Raw genomic sequence first — 20,148 nt, forward strand, 5'->3', positions numbered from 1 at the left:
TTACAAATTCAGTTTAGTATCACATTCACCCATGCAATTAAACAAGTAGGCTGTATAGATAATAACTTATATAAAATGCACATGTGAAGCACAGTAGTAGTAGTAGTAGTAGTAATAATAGTAGCATTGCTATGGCTACTGTATATCATTTACACAAACTGTACTGCATATGTTTTTGTCTCTGTTGGAGATTACAGAATCACTTTATAAAACTGTTGCTGCACATAAACTCCAAGTTGCATAAGCAGTACTGGAGGACTGATATACTATTGCTTTAGAACAGGGATCCCCAACCTTTCTTACTTGTAAGCCACAGTCAACTGTAAAAATTCATGAAGGAGCCAAATCTAAGATTGGCTATTAGGGGCCTCTATGCACACTATCAGCTTACAGGGGGCTTTATTTGGTAGTAAATCTTGGTTTTTATTCAACCAAAACTTGCCCCCAAGTCAGGGATTCAAATATAACTACCTGGTTTGGCTGCACTGAAAGCAACATCCAAGGGGTTGGTGAGCAACATGTTGCCCCCGAGCCACTGGTTGGGGATCCCTGCTTTAGAAGCAGCACAAAATTGCACCCCTTATTGCCCATCAGAGAGAACTTGCATCTGGGTCAGTGGCTGCACTCTACACCTGCCAGTAAGCACAGGGCTATCGGCATCTTGTCGCCTCTATTGCTTCCTTGTCTGCATATCTGATTGAAGCACACGCTGGGGGGCATTCCTGGAGATAAGGATGCATGTGTCAACTAATTGTCGACCCTAACCCATCCTGAACCCAGGCCAACATGATGCACTATAAATACTTAGTAGTATATCCTTGCTTGACCCCTCCATCACTGCAGGGAGAATCAGGGGGGCACAAGTATATCATTTTGGTGTGGGACTTGGGCCAGGGAAATATGAAGTAGAAGCAATAATGGCACAGTGGAGAGGGTCCTGGGCCCGCAATCCACCTGCCCAAAAAGTCAGCCTGAAACCGCTCACCCCTGGGTACCGCCAGTTTTGGGCTGGCACATGCAACAGTACATTGGAATGCCCATGTGCCTTCCACCACCAGTTCTCTATAAATATAGCCCTGCTTAATGCAGGCAATGCTCTATTTAGAGCAAGGGCAGCTCTTTGTGTTACATTCTAGAAGTGAAAGAGCACTTTAAGGGGTGCAATCTACATGACAAAGTGCAACTAACAGGCCATTTTGCTCCTGGTTTTTGCACTTTGTCCCCTTGTTTATAAATGGAGCCCCTCTTCTGTTCCTTACGACAATAGAGATAATGAGAAAAGCGTTCTTCATTTGTGTTCTTTGTAAATGTGCCCAGATAATTACACAGTGGGCGTGTGGGAGAAAGGTGGACACTGCTTTGAATAATTTTAGCTTTCCTAGGAGACCAGGGAAAAAGATGTTCTGAGGTTGCCATAGCAATAGTAGAAGTTTTCCTTTTAGCTTTAACTATGAAGAAGCAACAGAAACATAAAAAAAATCATAACTGCTTAAAATTGTGTAAATTGCAACTCATATTTGTAGTAAGACAGAGAATGAGCTCTAGTGATAGAGATGAGAATGTGTTTACATTTTGCTACATTAATAGAGCACCTTGGTCTGTCACAAGAGCACTGCTGCTTAGCCAGCCCCGATAACCATCAGAGGACTTGCTGGCCCAAATACGAATTGTTAGTGCCATGGAGGCTGAGCATAAAGTTGTACCCTCCTGCTACCCTCAGTGTACTTGAGAAGCAGGTAAAAAGAAGTAAAAGTGGAAAAGGCACATGTCAAGATAAAAAATAGAGGAAGCAAGAGAGAGTAGAGAAAGAGAGAGAGAGTGGCAAGTAATAGAATAGTAGAAGAGGTATTGGAGAAGGATACAAGAGAAGGCAGAGGGAGAGGAGGAAATAGAAAGCGAAAGGGGAAAAGCATTAAATACAGAAATGACAAATGAGTATTGGACAAAACGTTAAGGCAGGCATACACAAGCTGATAAAAAGCTGCCAATGGACAGAGTCAGCAGCTTATATGAGGCTCTCAGAAGGGCCTACCCCACTGATTTGTGGGTGAAAATTGTACAGATGTCAATTGGGCAAGTTTAAAAATCCAATCAGGGCGAGGAGTGCAATGGCTCCTTGATGTGGTGCTTAACCCGATAGCCTGAGGTTCAATCCAATATCACCCTCCTCAGTGTGGGCATATCATGAAAAAGATCTGCTAGTTTGGTCACCTCGCCAAACCAGTGTATTGCCATCTTAAAGGACATGTAAAGCCTACAATGTATATCAGTTGGGCATGTCTCCCCCACCCAAATGGCATCATTTGTACTGCATATATCCCCTCCGCTGCCAGCACCATCACATTTTCCTAAAGCAAATAGCAGCTTTAACACGGTGGCCATTTCTCCTCAGATACAAAATCAGATACATTTAAATCTGCAAACAGCATACACACACAGACCCTTATTCAGCATACATTTCATCCATAATGCAGGCTCACACAGGCACAACTGTCTTTGAAAAAAGTTCTGCTGTGTTTGAGCTGAGCTCAGGAGAGGAGGTTGGGAGAAAAAAATTGAAGCAGACAGCTAGAGCTGAGTTTCTGTGGGCACCAGCAATTCCATCTCTTCACTGGCTGCTAGACTGGAGGGCGTGTTTAGTAATCTGAGCTTAGAACAACTGAGCATGCTCACAAGCCAGAAGTCAAAGCAAATTCCTGAGGGAGGGGGCTGAGTGGGTTTCAGGAGGAGAAGGAAATCTAAGTGATTAAGGGGATGTTGCAGCCTTCCTACTAACCTCTAGACCAGTGCTGTCCAACTTCTACGGTGCCGAGGGCCGGAATTTCTCTAGCATACATGGTGAAGGGCCGCTAATGGAACCCAGTTTTGACCACTCCCCTTTTTGAAACCACACCCACTTCAAACCACACCTATTTTATCACAGTGGTGGTAGCACAGCAAAATCCCAAATGCTTGGTCCTTACTGTGGGGATATCAACCGTCATTCATATGTGAAAGAATTATGTCATATTAAGATATACCCTTAAATTCCATATGTCTCCTCCTCCCCTGTGGATAGCAGAGCAACCCCCAGTACATAATTACACACCTTAGGGACCATTAATGGCTATTTCCAACTGCTAACAAACTCCCACTACAAACCCCTGCCAGGTTCACCTCCCACAAGCAGCAAAGGGCAAGCAGAGTATGGCACACACAGGAAGCACTCTGCCTTCCCTACCCTGCCTGTGTGTGCCATACTCTGCCTGCCCTACCCTGACTGTGTGTGCCATACTCTGCCTGCCCTACCCTTCCTGTGTGTGCCATACCCTCCCTGACCTATGCTGCCTGTGTGTGCCATACTCTACCTGCCCTATGCTGGCTGTATGTGCCATACTCTGCCTACAGTACCTATGTCTGAGGTGTGAAGAAGTGAACAATGGGAGTGATTACAGTCTGAGCCTGAGGTGTGAACACTGCAGGGGTAGAACAATGCAGGTATTAAAAGGTGTGAAAAACACAGGGTTTAAACATGTTTAAACAATACAGAGGGATTACAGCCTGAATCTGAGGTGAGAACCATGCAGGGGGGCCAGTTAATCTCAGTACTGATACCATTTAATGCTTACTCAAAGGTAAGCCATCAAAGCAGCCAGACAGGTGGGGGGCCACACAGAGGGGGGTCGCGGGCCGCCAGTTGGACAGCACTGCTCTAGACAAACAGTGTGGCAGGTATTGAAAGATTTCAAAGAGGCTGTTCACTGATAACATTTTTGTGAATGGGGTTTACATGTCCTTTAAGAGTATTTTTGTTAGAAGTTAGAGAAAGAAAGCTAGGGGATCATAGTATAATTCAGTGATCTCCAACCAGTGGCTCGGGGGCAACCTGTTGCTCACCAACCCCTTGGATGTTGCTTTCAGTGCCCCCAAACCAGGTAGTTATTTTTAAATTTCCGACTTAGTGGCAAGTTTTGGTTGAATAAAAACTTAAAGATTTACTACCAAATAAAGCCCCCTGTAAGTTGATAGTGTGCATAGAGGCTGCCTAATAGCCAATCTTAGCCCTTATTTGCCACCTCCATGAAATGTCTTTTTACATTTGACTGTGGCTCACGAGTAAGAAAGGTTAAAGGACAATGAATATAAACAATTAATATAAATTAAAAGTAAGTCTAAAGGCATTCTTTTTAAGTACTTACTGCATATCTAAATTCCCAGATCCCTGCTTGCTTCTGTGAGATATGGTGCTGGCAGCCTACAGCAGTGTGAAGACTACAGTGACATCACTGAAATCTCTCTGTACTTCCTGTAGGTGCCAGCGGCAGCCTTCCTATTCTCTGAGCATGTGTGTAACTTGATCCTGTCTCCTGTTCTGAGCTACACATGCCCACCAGCCAATCAGAAGCTGATCTGGCAGAGGGGAGGGGGCGAGGGAATGAAACACATGTGCAGTATGAAGCAAGGAGGGAAAGGAAGGGAGAATACCTTTTTAAAGATGGCTGCCTGTTCTAGAAAATGTGAAGTAAGTGTGACTGAGTAAATATTTGATTAGGGGAGCCAAAAGTGTGGCGTTTTTACTAAACAATAGGAGGACTATTGGGCAGTATGCTTTTTAAATTTTGACTTGCATTCTTTAAAGGAACAGTAACACCAAAAAATGAAAGTGTATAAAAGTAATTACCGTATATACTCGAGTATAAGCCGAGTTTTTCAGCACCAAAAATGTGCTGAAAAAGTCACCCTCGGCTTATACTCGAGTATATGGATTTGAAAGTAAGTGTCTGGCATCCGTTGTGCAATCTGCTCCCCCCGCCAGACTGTACCTGCAGACTGTACTGCCGGACCGGCCGGACGCACGCACGCAGACGTAGTAGGAGTGTCGCGATGCGCTCGCACCCCCCCCAGACTGTACCTGCAAACTCAATTGCCGGCCGGGCGCCCTTCCGGACACATGCACGCAGACGGGGTAGTGAAGCGATACGCTCACACTCCCCCAGACTGTACCGCCAGGTGGCCGACCGGCCGGAAGCACGCTCGAAGACGGGGTAGTGAAGCGATACACTCGCCCTCCCCCCACAGACTGTAGCGCCGGAGGGCCGCACGCACGCAGGCAGATGGAGGAGTGACGCGATGCGCTCACACCCCTCCCCCCGACTGTACCTGCAGACTGTACCGCCGGACGGCCAACCAGACACACCCACGCACGACCGGCAGGTATGATTATTATCCACTTCACATATGGCATTCAATTGTGGGCTGTTTTGTAATAAGATGAGGAGCAATGCAAAAGAAAAATGCTAACAACTGGCTGACACATCCAAGTCTTTTATTTCCTAATAAGATGCTTTTCAAAGAGTTAATATAGAACATACATCTCTTTCTGTAGGCAGGCATACACAGCACAGAATGCGAGTGGCATTTGGATCCTGTTTGCTGCACATATGTCACTGGCCAAGCAGTCTGTCTAAACCAATAGTAATCACTTCACATGTGTTACATTGGGAGGTTATGGAAGTGCCACTCCATCACTGCAGCCCATTTTGTAAGCTCCTGCCATTGACAGGTTTCTAGGACTCTCTAGACAGAGAGTCTGTTTTTTTCCCTTCCCCTCTAGCATAAATGATTTTGCATGAGCAAGTAAAGGAAGTTAAAAAAAATCCTCCACAAATCTTTAGGAAACATTCAATAAAACCTGGCATCTGGCAACGGATGTGTCTGGCATCCGTTGCACACGAAACCCTAGGCTTATACTCGAGTCAATACGTTTTTCCAGTTTTCTTAGGTAAAATTAGGTACCTCGGCTTATACTCGGATCGGCTTATACTCGAGTATATACGGTACAAATATAATATACTGTTGCCCTGCATTGTTACAAACGGTGTGTTTGCCTCAGAAAGACTACTATAGTTTATATAAGTAAGCTGCTGTGTAGCCATGGGGGCAGCCATTCAAAGGAGAAAAGGGCAAGCAGATAACAGATAAACCCACGTTATATGGGGCTTATCTACTAGTTATCTGCTATGTAACCTGTGCCTTTTCTCCTTTTTTCAGCTTGAATGGCTGCCCCCATGGCTACACAGCAGCTTTTTTATATAGTAGCTTTTCTGTAGCAAAAACACCAGTTTTTTTTGCAGAGCAACAGCACATTATAATTTCATTACTTTAAAACACTTTAATTTTTTGATGTTACTGTTCCTTTAAGGACCCCTCGTATAATGGTAGCCCAACACAGGCCAATAAAAGCTACCAACTAGCTCACTGGCACATGTATCTGGGTCATCCAGGCCCAGACCTGTAATCTGTGGAATGCCAGAGGGGCTGCTGTAAGATGCCATAGACAGTCACTATTTATTGGACCTGTGGGGGGGCTGTTTGGGCCCATTTGGAATTTAAAACCAGACCTAGGGTGACCTGTCAGTCTGCCCAACCAATATTTGGATGAAAATAAGCCTTATATGTATCTGGTAGGTTAGAAAATCCCATTGGGCAAGGACTGCATCTACTTGATGGTGTGGTCCTGTTTTAACCCAATTTGGCCCAGTATGTCTGAGGCCAAATTGGGCAAAGATTTGCTAATTTTGCAACCTTGCAAAATTAAGACAGAGATGAGGTGAGAGTATAGGAGAACAAATAATGAAGGAGAAAAAAAAGGCGAGAAAGAAAGGGGAAAGACAGAAGAGAAAACAAAAAAAAAGGGAGAGGCTGAGGTAATTAGATGATAAACAATAGGTCAGAAATAGAGACCGAAGAAGAAAGGATGGTATACAGGGAGTCAGGGGCGGGCCAAGCTGACCGGGCGCCTTAGGCAACCCGGTCGGCAACCTTGCTGATTCGCAGTTCGCGATGCGCTAGCGGCTAGATCATTGCCCCCACCGCGTAATGACAAGTGGTGGGGGCAATGACTAAAGTGAGCGGGCATGGGGTAGGCAGGAGAGGCTGCTGGTGTCCCCCAATCGCTGCGCCCTAGGCAGCTGCCTCTTCTGCCTACCCCTAGTTCCGGCCCTGCAGGGAGTGGAATATCAATACACAAGAAGAGAAATATAGAAAGATAAGAGTATAGGACAATGGAGAAGGTGTCTCGGGGAGAGAGAGAATACACTATATAGTGTTGGGTGGAATCCAATGCATCCTAATGCAGCTCTTATCCCATGATCCTACCCTATACGTTCCTACTAAAAAACAGTGAATTCATGTAATGACTGTATCTCTTTACATTGCATACAATTTGCTTGCTGTTACAGTACCTGATGTTCCTGAATTGACTTACTGAGTCATTTTTTACTCCTACTAAAAGAAATTAATGTATAATAGGCAATATTTCTGGCCTATCTGGCACATTAAACAATTATTTCCAAGCATGGCTGCCTAGATTTCCTAGATACCTTCCCTGCATCTCAGCACATCCTTACCATAGCGCAGCATGTCTGCTTTGCTGACGCAGCCGTGGGGCCCAATCATATGCTTAGCAATTGGGCAGATGGCCGGACCGCACTGCCTTACTTGTCTTGCTCACTATGCAATTAGGCTTTTAGTGTGTGGGAAGTATGCGCATTCAGACATTTACTTTAATAACCCCAATGAACTTCCCCAAATGAAGCCTTACCCTCCTGAACTCTGCTCTTCAAAACACACACAATATAATTATGTATGTTTATCCCTGCCATTTATCCATAATGCTGCCTGTGCAAAATAAAGCCCTGCTGCAACACCGCTCCCCAAACTATTATTACTGTAACTGAGGCTAGACATTGATTGGAATCAACATGCCATTTCAGAGATGTCTTTTACATTATTCGCATTGCTGCACATTGTGGATTCATGCTAAAGGAACACTTCTGGTAAAGAGTACAACTTGCGATCACCTGAAAAAAGTACCTTGCAGAATTTGAGAAATTGGAGTTCACATTGCCTTGCATTATTAGAAAAAAAATACAGTTTTTGACTGGAGTTCCCCTTTAAAACATTGATAATTACATTTAGAAAAACATTTCACATGCGTAAATTCTGCCCTGTCGAAGGCTAAACAGGAATACTACAATACCCTGATAAACAATAATAAATCCAACCCGCGACGCCTGTTTTCTATATTCAATACCCTTCTGCGTCCCTCACAGACTCCATTACCTCACTTTATGCACTCTCCCCAGGACTTTGCTGATTTCTTCATGAACAAAGTGGAGTCCATCCGCAATCAGATTCCCCCCTCTACTAATACAAACCAGCTCCTCCTTCCTCATCCCCCTTCTGCATGTCTTAACTCTTTTGGTCCCGTAACTGTCTCCGAAGTCTCTCGGCTTCTTTTGTCGGCTCCGCTCTATGCCTTCTTCTCTGCTTAAACACTGTGCTCCTGAACTTACTCACATCTTCAACTCTTCTCTGACCTCTGGAAGATTCCCCTCTTCCTTCAAACAGGCCTGTGTCAAGCCTATCCTAAAAAAGGCCACACTGGACCAGTCCTGTCTCTCTAACTACCGTCCTGTCTCCCTTCTACCGCTTGCCTCCAAAATCTTAGAGCATATTGTCTTCTCCCCTATTACTAACTTTCTTAACGCCCATAAATTATTAGACCCGCTGCAATCTGGTTTTCGGCCTGCGCACTCTACTGAGATGGCGTTGTGCAGCGTTACAAACGATCTTCAGGTTGCCTAAGCCAAAGGTCACTTTTCTATACTAATCCTCCTAGATCTATCGGCTGCGTTTGATACGGTTGACCACTCGTTCGGCTTTAAATATCATCTGTATGCTGATGATATCCAAATTTATTTGTCGACCCCTTCGTTAACAGTTGAAACTGGGACTCAAATATCTAACTGCCTCCTGACTACCTTTTGGAGCACTCACCCAGCACCTGATCTGGGAAATAGCACTTATATTGTAGTGTCACCCACTGTGACCTACAGCACTTATACTGCATTTGCCTATTTGTGTCTGTAAGTTACCCTCCCATATAGACTGTAAGCTCTACGGGGCAGGGACCTCCATCCTCTTGTGTCTTTGACTCTTAACTTATTGCAACTGTATTTATCTTGAATTTATCTGTATTTATTGTTATACTTTGTATTTATCTATTATTATTATCTTAATAATCCCCTGTTTGTATTAATGTATTCTACTGTACAGCGCTGTGTACATAAGTAGCGCTTTATAAATAAAGATATACATACATACATACATTTAGGAACTGAAGTTCATTGGCCAAATAAACTCATGCTAAATTCCAGTGTTAATTGCGCTGGTTTCTGATGAGAATCTGAATTAATTACTCAGTTTTGTATCATGGCTTTTATGGTATGTATACTGTATAGTGTGAGACAGTCCCTTAGCTCAGGTAAGTGACAACAGCCCAGAACATGTGCCGGGAATCAGCAGAAAAGGAGATTGTAAGCTACTGGGGGCATCTATGAAGGCAGAGATCTTCCCTGCTAAAGGGCTTGTGGTTGCATTGGGCTGATACAGAACCCCAAAATATAATGTGCAGCATTTCTTTGTTAATCTTTACTTTTCCTTTAAGTAATAAGTTGCAAATGACTCCTGATAGTCGGCAATAGTGACATCTCTCCTACAATTGATAAGTGAGCAGTTAACTTGGTCTAGAAGTGACTAGGGTTGTTGCCTTATTGCTTATCTTTCAGTGTAGTACCTCCTCCATTATGACTACCAAACTGCTTCAAGGTTTCTTGGGTAGATAGGCCCTAGCAACCAGAAAGCTGTTTAAAATCTTGGTGTTTTCCACCTGTGTCCCTTGCTTGCCTGCACCACAGTGAGTACAATCTGATTATAATACATATGTAACTAATATGTTTATCTTTTCCATTCCAAATGCATGCCAGTAAATGAACAAAAATGATGGTGATACTTTCATTATCATTATACAGTTCATTATCTCAGCCAGCCGAGTAAATGAGAAAACCATTCCTTTACTTCTTAAGCACTGCAATCTCATTCTCCACCACGGCCTCTTTCCCTCGGAGAGCTTTCTTAGGGATACATTTCAGGGCCACCAGTCGCTCCGAATTTTTCTCTTGTGCTAATACCACCTCGGAGAATGCCCCCCTGTTAACCAAAAATAAAATATTTAGAAGCAACTTCAAACCCATCCCAATGCTCAATAATGTTACTTGTGTCACATAGTTACACAGAAATGGGCTTACTCTAAGGATAATGTCCCACGTAGTGAGCAACCCACGATAGATCTCTGCTACTGCGGGCGACTAACCGTTATGAATTGCCTTTCCACCAGCAACAATAGGAGTCGCCAGTGAAAAGGCCTATGCATTGTTTTGGATTTCCAAAATCTTGCAAAGTTACCTCTCAGCACCAGATTTCTCGATCCAGAAGCCTCCCTCATTCTCTGTCCCCCTCCACCCCCTAGGGATCGCACATGCGGAGCACTGGGGACAGGATGCCCTAAAGTTCTATGCACGTCCTATTTCCAGTGCTCTGTATGTGAGCATTCAGGTGTGGCGGGTTGGCATGCCGCCCCTAAATTTGTGCCACCCTAGGCCTGGGCCTTTGTGGCATTGTCACATATCTGGGCCTGTTTCCTCCTGCAGGCAACTTTGTGCAACTTCGTAAAGCTGAAACAATGCATAGGCCTTTCCATCGACAACTCATATTGTTGCCAGTGGAAAGGCATTTAGGAGTATTTGTGCATTTGTGGCCTGCCCTCAAATCTTCGCCTGTCCGTCCTGCCTCTTTTGATGAGTTGTGCTCAACTGTGCCTATATGGGGAACCCTGGAACTGCTGCTGGAGCTAACTCTAGCTCAGGTCGGCCAAAATCCTGAACCTACAGTTATTGACGGTCTGGTAATACGTGTGTGCCATTGTTTTAAACCAGAGCAGGGATCCCCAAATAGCCACACAAGCATGAAAAAGTTCTTTGGGGATGCCAAATAAGGACTGTGATTGGCTATTCAGAAGCCCCGTGCCTGCAGGAGGCTCAGCTTGGAGTCAAACTGTGTCTTTTTGCTTCCAAAACTTGCCTCCAAGCCAGAAATCTAATAATGGGCACCTACTTTGAGGCCACTGGGAGCAACACCAAAGGGGGTGGTGAGCAAAATATGAGTCACTGGTTGGGGACCACTGACCTAGAGACTCAGATTATGGTTGGGCTATGCAGAGCTGGAAGGCTTTAATAGCAGTACTCTGGATGATTATGTTATGTTCACTATAGATAATATCAAAAGAGGAAAGCTATCAATGGATTAAAGGCAGGAATAACTTGTTCATTCCTGTTTTTTTTTACAGTTTATCAAACAGATACTACTAATTGCAGGATGATGGAAGGATACTTTTGGCAGGCCCAGGTATGGCATGCCTCCCAGCCATATCTTAATTGGTTTTGAAGCACTGGGGATGCATGGGAGGTTTGATAGTTCTCCCAAATGCCAATACCCAGGACCTCACATGCGGCATGTTTACATATAAAAGGGGAGGGCAGGGGCAAGGAGCGGTGCTGGAATCCACTTTGTAATTCCGAGCCTGATTTTTCGATCCGGAAGGATGACCTTTTGTGTATATGTGGCTTTCTCTTCTGTTCTGCTTAACATGCCCATGTGGGCCCTACTTAGGTTAGATTCAGCCAGATGTCTCAGATATTAGGAAAAGTGGGCTGCAGTAAAGTATACACTGGAATGTTGACTGACCCTCTGTACCCATGCATGGGCAAAAAATCAACCCCTTTTCAATAAAGGCAGGGTAGAGAATGTTATCAGCTCTTTACAGCCTTCATATTTAATCCTATGTGTTGGTCCAAGAGTTGAATGATAGGATTAGCCTTTAATAGCTTACCATCAAACACTGACCAAAGATACTCTTGTATGTTGACATAACTTGATATAAAGTACATTAGGCTACAACAACTCAGCAGTCTCCCATAGCCCAAGACATGAGACATATTCCGAGACTGTATGTTTTTGCCGTATGCGAGCGAGTGTGTTTCTGAAGGGACAGCCTCGCACGCATTGGTCGCCCCCTCGGAGAGTCAGTTTCTCACTAACTAGCAATGCTTCTCGTTAGCAAAAAGAGGCTGGCACCGTCTCCCACGGACTGTGGCACTGCGTAGGCGTAGGAGGGCAGTAAAAACGGCACCCAGCCAGGCTGACACGATGGCAAAGGCACAAGGCGGAGGAGGAGGAGAATTAATCAGATGGCTTTCAGTGTAGGAAGGAGGCCTGCACAGAGATCCCTGCTGATTCCTGTGTTCTGCCTGGCCTCATGTTGCATGCCTTCTTAGAAAACTGTCTCTGTGCTAACTGCCTTCTGCAATGCCTAAGCACGAAGTGCTGAGCGCCCCTCCTCTGGCACAGTGTGGGTAGAGGAACATAATTAAGATGGCAGAAAAAATTAGGATTAACAAACAACGTTTTATGTAAGAAGCAGGTGCAGCCTACATAGGCAGTCAGTAAAAGAATCTAGTCCTCTGAAGTGGGACAGTGGTTTGGATTTTAGTACCAGTTTGGTTCTCAAGGGATGCTGGGAGTTAAAATGCTACACCTGATGGAGGGCTCATCACTGACAGTATAGAGAAGAAAATGTATTAAACAGCATGTATAATGGAAAATGAAAGCTAAGCCTTACTTGCTGTGCATTTTACTGTAATCTCAGACTAAATGTTTTCAGGCCAGACAGCTATTTTCAGAGCTCTGCTTGAGAAAAAAAAGCACACTAATACGATTGCAGGCGTTCACGCCTCCATATTGCCCATATTGCTTGTTTCCCCCCCTATTGGCTCGTCAATTCTAACATGGAGTCTTCATGCACTGTAACGTTAAGACTGTAGAGAAAGAAATTGGACCAACCAGGATGGCATTTTATAAAACAAATCTGCTTCTGTTTGAGTTCCAGGATTAATTAGCATAAATATGGCTTTGCTTTTTCCAGCTAGAGGGATAAATTACCCATCGAGAGCGCAACAAACAGAGCATAACAATATGCTGTACTTCTAGCCAGGTGTCACTTTATGTTATGTAGATCAGTGCCACCCAAAAAACAGCACAACGAGTGTTCGCACATGCTGATGATTGAGGGAAGATTAATTACGAGTGTCCAGTGGGAGGAAAAGGCCCTGAACTAGGGGTAAGTTAGGGCCCCCTGCCCAACCACTGCACCCCAAGATATGTGCCTCTCTTATGAGCCAACCCTTAGTTGCAGCTCTGAATGACTGACTGATATTGTCTGCCAACTTAGACAAAGTCGACAACTTATTAGACCCTGAATGGAAATAAAATGCTCCTTCATGAATATTTGGTTGAGGTTCAACTACATGTTGCTTAAATTCTGTTGGGTAAGGACCACATATTTACAGACCCCTATTGTGATCCAATCATTGACCGGATTGGTAGATAATTGGATCACCTTATTTGATGAGTTCATACACTGTACTAATTGGGCACCACAGGCAGGCCCAGTCTGTCCAATCTGTGGATTCATGCAAATGCCAGAGGTGCTGTAGACAGTCACTATTTATTGGGGCTGTTTGGGCCTCTGTATATTTGAATTGCCAGGGCCTATTTTGACTTCCAGTCCAGAACAGACCACGGGTATATTTCTAAGAACACTATATAAAGCTTTCAGTTTTCATATTCTCCCTTTTCTGTCGGACACTTACGCTCCCAGCTTCTCCTTGATGTTGTACGCCATATTGATGTCCTCAATTTTCTTCTTGACGTTCTTCCCAAGAGGCATGGTTATAAATAAGTCTAAAGGGCAGCCCTGTAGAATAGACATTAAGAGTAGATTAGAGCCAACCTAGCCTGTCAGGGCTCAAACCCTTTGAAACACATGAGCCGTGCAAAGCAGAAAGGAAACTCTAACGTTCTGCTTTGCTTGAAGGCAAAACCTACACTCTTTGTAATTTAACATATCTTTCATTTATTTTCCTCTAACTAGTCTCTTATATTTGAGGCATCTTGACATGTACAGCACAACATTGGTTTTAACATGCAAAGGGGTTTAACTGTGTTTGGCGAAATTCTCCTCAGTTGGTATAGTTTAGTCATGCATCAGTAATAGCTGGTATTTATTGCATGGGTAGAAAAATTTCCAAAAAAGCAACATTTATGTGGAGCTTCCATGTTATATACCTTTTATATACTGAATGGATCATGGGAAATGTGGGCAATAGTTACAGTTATTATGGTTACCACCAAAAGGCTGGAGTTCTATTTACATTTGTACTACACCCTAAAGATTTATAAATGTTGTTTAATGATGTCTTCCATTATTAGTGATTATTAGTCAGAATCTATTTACATTTGCAGATTATGAGATATAATGTATCCAGTAGTCACACACAGCTTCACACTGGCTGGGGTCACTGACCCTAGCAACCAGATAGCATTTTGATATTATAGCTTGTCAAAGACAGAATGGCAAGCAAATTCATTTGAAATTGGTTTTATTTCCCTCTACCACATATTAAAAGTTAAAGGGAAATAATTCCCACTCTGTGTTTAAACATTTTGAAACCATTGCTCCTAAATAACTACTAGTTTAGTATAAAACACTATCTCTATGCCTACTTGTGCAGCAGGCTTGGTGCCCACCATCTTTGGTCATATCACATCTGTTGTCAAGTTCCCTGCTAGTGATGTGCAGGTCTGGAAAAACTCAACCCACACCTGTCCCTAACCCGCAAAATGTTGCCATTGTAGGAGCTTCACCCAACCCGTAGCCGTGTCTTTTCTCTTTGTATGCTACTTCTGCACTCGCCTTAGGTTCCAAGACAGGGAAACTATAGAAGCAGAGGTAGAGTGTAGTTCCCCAGTATGGCCCACAGTGTGGTTGCCCAAATTTCAATCCTAAACCATCTGAGCTAAGGATAAACCTGCAGGTTGCTGGTCAACCTTCGCATAACTAACTAACTTCCTGCAGTTGAGAAGGGCAGCTTACAGTTAATGCTGGGTGCGCATGGTTAGTTTCTCTTTAATTTAAAGGTGACCATTTCCTCACTGCCATCTGCAAGTAATGTAAGATTTGGCTTTCAAATCTCTTATGTGATGACTGTAAGGGGGATGTTCAGATTATGAATTGGGCAAGGTGCAAATGCTTCTGTAAGCCATAGAACATATCACATACTGGGCTTTTGTAGGGATGCAGATAGGGTAAAGCTATTCGTTTATATGCTGTCAATGTCTGCTTGAAATGACTGCTGCAATTAAAGGCCACTGAGCCATGTCAGTGGTAGAAGTGATGAACTATCAATCACTGTTGTATTGTAGATCAGACCATGAGGGGGCATCTCCAGTGTCTCTGTATGCTTAGATTGGTAAGTAATGATAATCCAGGGAAGAGTGCATGCAGTGTGTTTTGTATTGTTCTGCTTTTTGGGCAGGTATTCGCCAAATAAAGGGAAAAATGATTCAGGGAGAAGCCCATATGTAACCCAAGTGTATGGGGTTTGTATAGCAAAACAGCTGCTAGTATAAGGTGTAGTTTTAAAGGGATTCTGGCATGATTTTTAAGGTGTACTTTTAATTTCTGAATTACGCTGTGTACATTGCAGATAATTCACTCTACTTTTTAATTATTCTTGAACCAACAAATGTATTTTTTTAGATGTAATATTGGTGTGTAGGCGCCTTCTCAGTGCATTGTGCCTGATTCTGAGCTTTTAATAGAGCCAGCACTACACAACAGAACTGCTTTCAGATAATCTATTGTTTCTCCTACTCAGGTGGAGAAACTGAGCATGTTTAGCAATGCATCCTTTAACCCAGGGGTGGGCAAACTATGGCCCACGGGCCACGTCCGGCCGGTTGGTCTTTTTAATCCGGGCCGTGGGACTTGGACTGACGTGCGGAGACAGCGTAACGCTGGCCCGGCCTGGCCCGTCTGTCAACAGGGGGTGTGGCTTAACTGCTCATGGAGTAAGATGTGCCTTGGGAGAGCTCTGTGTACTCTTCTATAATCCTGTCTAAATACTGTGCTGGAGAAAATTGAAACTTGCTGCTGAAGGGGTAATAAACCACCCCCCACCAACTATGAAAGGTAAAAATCAGCACAATAAGTGAAAATCAGAGGCACCTACCCGCATGGAACAGTTTGTACGACAGGCCGCACAAGCCACTGAACCACCCAAAATGGGTCTGAGCCCGCACCACGTGAAACAAGCATGCAGGCAGAGGCACACCTGCCACAACTCAACGCACGACTTGCTGAAGGAAGTACAACAATGCCAACAAACCTGCTAAACTCAGGGTGCAAACTGCCCATATGTAACCCAAGTGTATGGGGTTTATATAGCAATACAGCTTCTAAACAAACCTGCTAAACTCAGGGTGCAAACTGCTACGGGCGTCAAATTCTACACTACACTAGCCATGGAAGCCCACCTAAAAAGCAAGGCCTGTCCCACCATTCTCAACTTAACTGCATTAAGTACTGGACACATAGACATACCAAAGCCTGCTTGATATAATTCACCTGCTAACCAGTCGCCTCCCTGGTTAAACCACCCCCCACCAACTATGAAAGGTAAAAATCAGCACAATAAGTGAAAATCAGAGGCACCTACCCGCATGGAACAGTTTGTACGACAGGCCGCACAAGCCACTGAACCACCCAAAATGGGTCTGAGCCCGCACCACGTGAAACAAGCATGCAGGCAGAGGCACACCTGCCACAACTCAACGCACGACTTGCTGAAGGAAGTACAACAATGCCAACAAACCTGCTAAACTCAGGGTGCAAACTGCCCATATGTAACCCAAGTGTATGGGGTTTATATAGCAATACAGCTTCTAAGCAAACCTGCTAAACTCAGGGTGCAAACTGCTACGGGCGTCAAATTCTACACTACACTAGCCATGGAAGCCCACCTAAAAAGCAAGGCCTGTCCCACCATTCTCAACTTAACTGCATTAAGTACTGGACACATAGACATACCAAAGCCTGCTTGATATAATTCACCTGCTAACCAGTCGCCTCCCTGGTTAAACTCTGAGACAAGGGAGAGGCCTACATGGCGAATTGCAGCGTCACCGGACTGGGCATCAGTACCAGGACGGGCCCCAGCTACCTTTACGTGGGATGGCCGCAGAGTGCCCACACCTCCTCCAACACTAAATTGGAAGGGTAACATGACCCAGGAGCTAACACCCACTACCCCCAACTATCTTGGGTGGACACTCTGGTTAAAGGAGAAGGAAAGGCTAGTAAAGAGTTAATCTCAAGCTGCAGGCATACCTTCAGTTGCCTCTATAGTGCCCTTAAGTCTTTCCATATTTCACCTATTCAGAAGATCAGAAGCCAACCAGGAAGAAAAAACGCTAAGCTGTGTAAAGAAAGTTCCCATAATGCCTTGCTGCTGCACATGCTTAGTTAGTAAGACTATGAGTCAGCTTCCTGCTGATTGGCTCAGATCCACATTCCTAAGGGGGGGTGAGTTCTTAGCATTCTTGAGGGAGGGGGGAACAGGAGAGAGCAGAAAGCTGCATGTCTGTGGCACAGGAATTACAGACACAAGAAGTCTTTTTTCAGAGAAGTCAGTGCAATGTTTCTGTGAGGGGTGGGATGGAGCTTCCACTCCACCTACTCAGTTTACAAAGGAGGAGTCTCTACACTGATAAATAAAAGAGTAGTATTCACACTACTAAACCTAAAAACCGACCACAAAGGCTGATATGTCTTTATCCATTGTAAAATATTCTCTAGAGAATGTATACTGGGCAACAGCTATATCCCCCATCCATTTTCGGAGGAGATGTTGATTGAATTCACTAAATATATCCTCCAGTACCCCAATGCTACCATATTAATGGCAGTTGATTTTAATACCACACCAAATCCCACCAAAGACAGATGGAAACGTGATGGCACAAGTGGGAGTGTAGACCTGCCCAGAGGCATCTCTGATCACGCTTCCTTGGAAATGGTGTGGACTGGCGCCACAACCTGACTTGGATAACTATAGTGGGGAAAAAGGATGACATAAAATCCACATTACAGGAATATTTTTAAACAACCCCTTACCTGAAGAGTCACCTCTAAGCTGGGACACCTTTAAAGCATATCTGAGGGGAGTCTATATCTCTGAAATTAACACAATTAAATTTAAAACTAAAACAACAGAAATGCATCTCAAAACACAGATTTCCCAAGCTAAACAGGCAGTTATCACAAACCCCAACCCTCACACACACCTAGACCTACAAAAAGCACAGGAGGAGTACAAAAAATTCCTAGAAACTAAAACAAAAAAGCAGTACCTATTCCTTAAATACAATATATTTGAACAAGGTGCCAGGACAGGGAGAATGCTCGCACACCTGGCTAAAACCGAAACCTCCCCCCCAATAATCCCAACTATTAGGAACACTACTGGCCAAATTATAGAGGACCCCAGAGCTATTAGCAAGGTATTTGGGACCTTCTATGAACAATTATACCAAACACAACTAAATGCTTAAGAACACCAACTAAACCACTACCTAGATCGAATCCAGTTACCTACCTTGAAAACAGAACAGAAAGACATGCTAGAGGCAGATATCACTGTAACAGAAGTACTAGAGGCCATTGCAACACTCTCTAGTGGGAAGTCACCAGGGAAAGACGGCCTACCAATCGAGATATACAAAACATATGCAGACACACTTGCCCCCCAGCTTCTACTAGTCTTTGCAGCAGCCTTAACCAGTGGGGAACCACCCCCCTCAATGAGGGAAGCATCATTTATAATCCTACCAAAACTGGGAAAAGACCTCCTGCTGGAGTGCAGATCATATAGACTAATATCTCTCTAAAACTGTGACATTAAGATACTGACGAAGATACTTGCCAGGCGCCTCCAGCAGGTCATAGACAACCTCATAGCCCCAGACCAAACAGGCTTTATGCCCCACAAGAGCACAGCAATAAACCTGATGAGACTTTTTACCAACCTAGCTATAGACCATGACAATGCGGGGCAAAGAGCCTGGGCAATGCTAGACACTGCCAAGGCCTTTGATACTGTAGAATGGCCCTTTCTGTGGCGAGTGATGGCGAAAATGGGTTTCGGGCCTCACTACTTGTCCCTCACCAAACTGTTATACTCCAACCCCTCGGCCTCAGTAACAGTCAATGGAATGCCTTCCCCACACTTTACTCTGACTCAAGGAATGAGGCAGGGATGCTCCCTGTCCCCTTTCCTATAGGAAATTGCTAAAGCAATGGAGTCATAAACAGCCATAATTAGAAAGGATCCAGAGCTAGTTGGTTGGAAAATTGGGCCCCTACAGGTGAAAATTCAGCTCTACGCTGATGACTCTTTTATATACCTGGCCGACTGTGCCACATCCCTGAACAAACTTGCTCACTCTCCAAATCCACTCTATTTCTGGTAGATAAACAAAAGAATAATCCAGAGCATAACCAACACTCGATGATGGTAACCCCAGAATTCTAATATCTAGGCATCAAGGTGTCCATACCCATGTCCACCTATTGGGCAATGAATATTCTACCACTGTTTGGTATGGGTGAAACAAAATTCAAACAATGGGCTGGTCTACCCCCAGCCCACAAGGTCGCATCAGCCTAATAAAAATGACAATACTCCCCAAAATACTGTACACGCTCCCATAAGGGTCCCTAAATCCTTTTTTCAAAAATTGGATAAACTAATGAGCCCCTTTATATGGGGAGCGGGGAGAAGAAGACTAAAGCTAGACTCTCTTAATAAAGCTACAGACGGGGGGGAGGGCATCCCTACCAGACTTCGAATTATAACACTTGGCAGCTCAGCTAGCGCATGCCAAACCTTGGTTCACCTCAAAACCCAGCTGCCCATCCTCCAAGGTAATAATGGCACTGGGCAACTCAGAATGACCCCTACTACAAGAGATGCTAAAAACCCCAATAGATGAGGCACAAAATACAACCCACCCTATACTATTCCTAACCCGCACTATATGGTCGCGCGCTGAAGCAGTATGTGCACACCAAGCTAAGCATCCAGACACACCCATATAAAATAACCGAGCACTCAATGAATTTGCCCACATAGAGGCAGGGTGAGCATGGAACAACAAAGGGGTACAACTAATACAGCACTTGGTGCAAGACAACTCCCTTAAAGGACAAGGAAAGGCAAAGTCACTTGGGGGTGCCAAAATGTTAGGCACCCCCAAGTGACTTAAATCGCCCACCTTTTACCCCGGACTGGTGCCCCTGTTCGGAGAGTG

General features: G+C 44.3%; 1 protein-coding gene and 1 long non-coding RNA gene across 2 annotated transcripts in view; one reads left to right on the forward strand and one right to left on the reverse strand.

Annotated features, from left to right (window-relative positions):
* LOC105948193 overlaps positions 1-20,148 on the forward strand; it is a 49,527-nt gene that overhangs the window by 23,876 nt on the left and 5,503 nt on the right. The window lies entirely within an intron of this gene.
* Positions 1-20,148, reverse strand: part of pnck (pregnancy up-regulated nonubiquitous CaM kinase) — a 44,073-nt gene that overhangs the window by 15,865 nt on the left and 8,060 nt on the right. The window contains exons 2-3 of the mRNA NM_001102989.1: positions 13,590-13,693; positions 9,901-10,032 (exon numbers count right to left, since the gene is read on the reverse strand). Of these exons, the coding sequence (NP_001096459.1) occupies positions 9,901-10,032; positions 13,590-13,666 (209 nt within the window). The 5' untranslated portion in view covers positions 13,667-13,693. The remainder of the gene's footprint in view (positions 1-9,900; positions 10,033-13,589; positions 13,694-20,148) is intronic.

Source organism: Xenopus tropicalis, chromosome 8 (assembly GCF_000004195.4).
Source record: "Xenopus tropicalis strain Nigerian chromosome 8, UCB_Xtro_10.0, whole genome shotgun sequence".
Lineage (NCBI taxonomy): Eukaryota > Metazoa > Chordata > Amphibia > Anura > Pipidae > Xenopus > Xenopus tropicalis.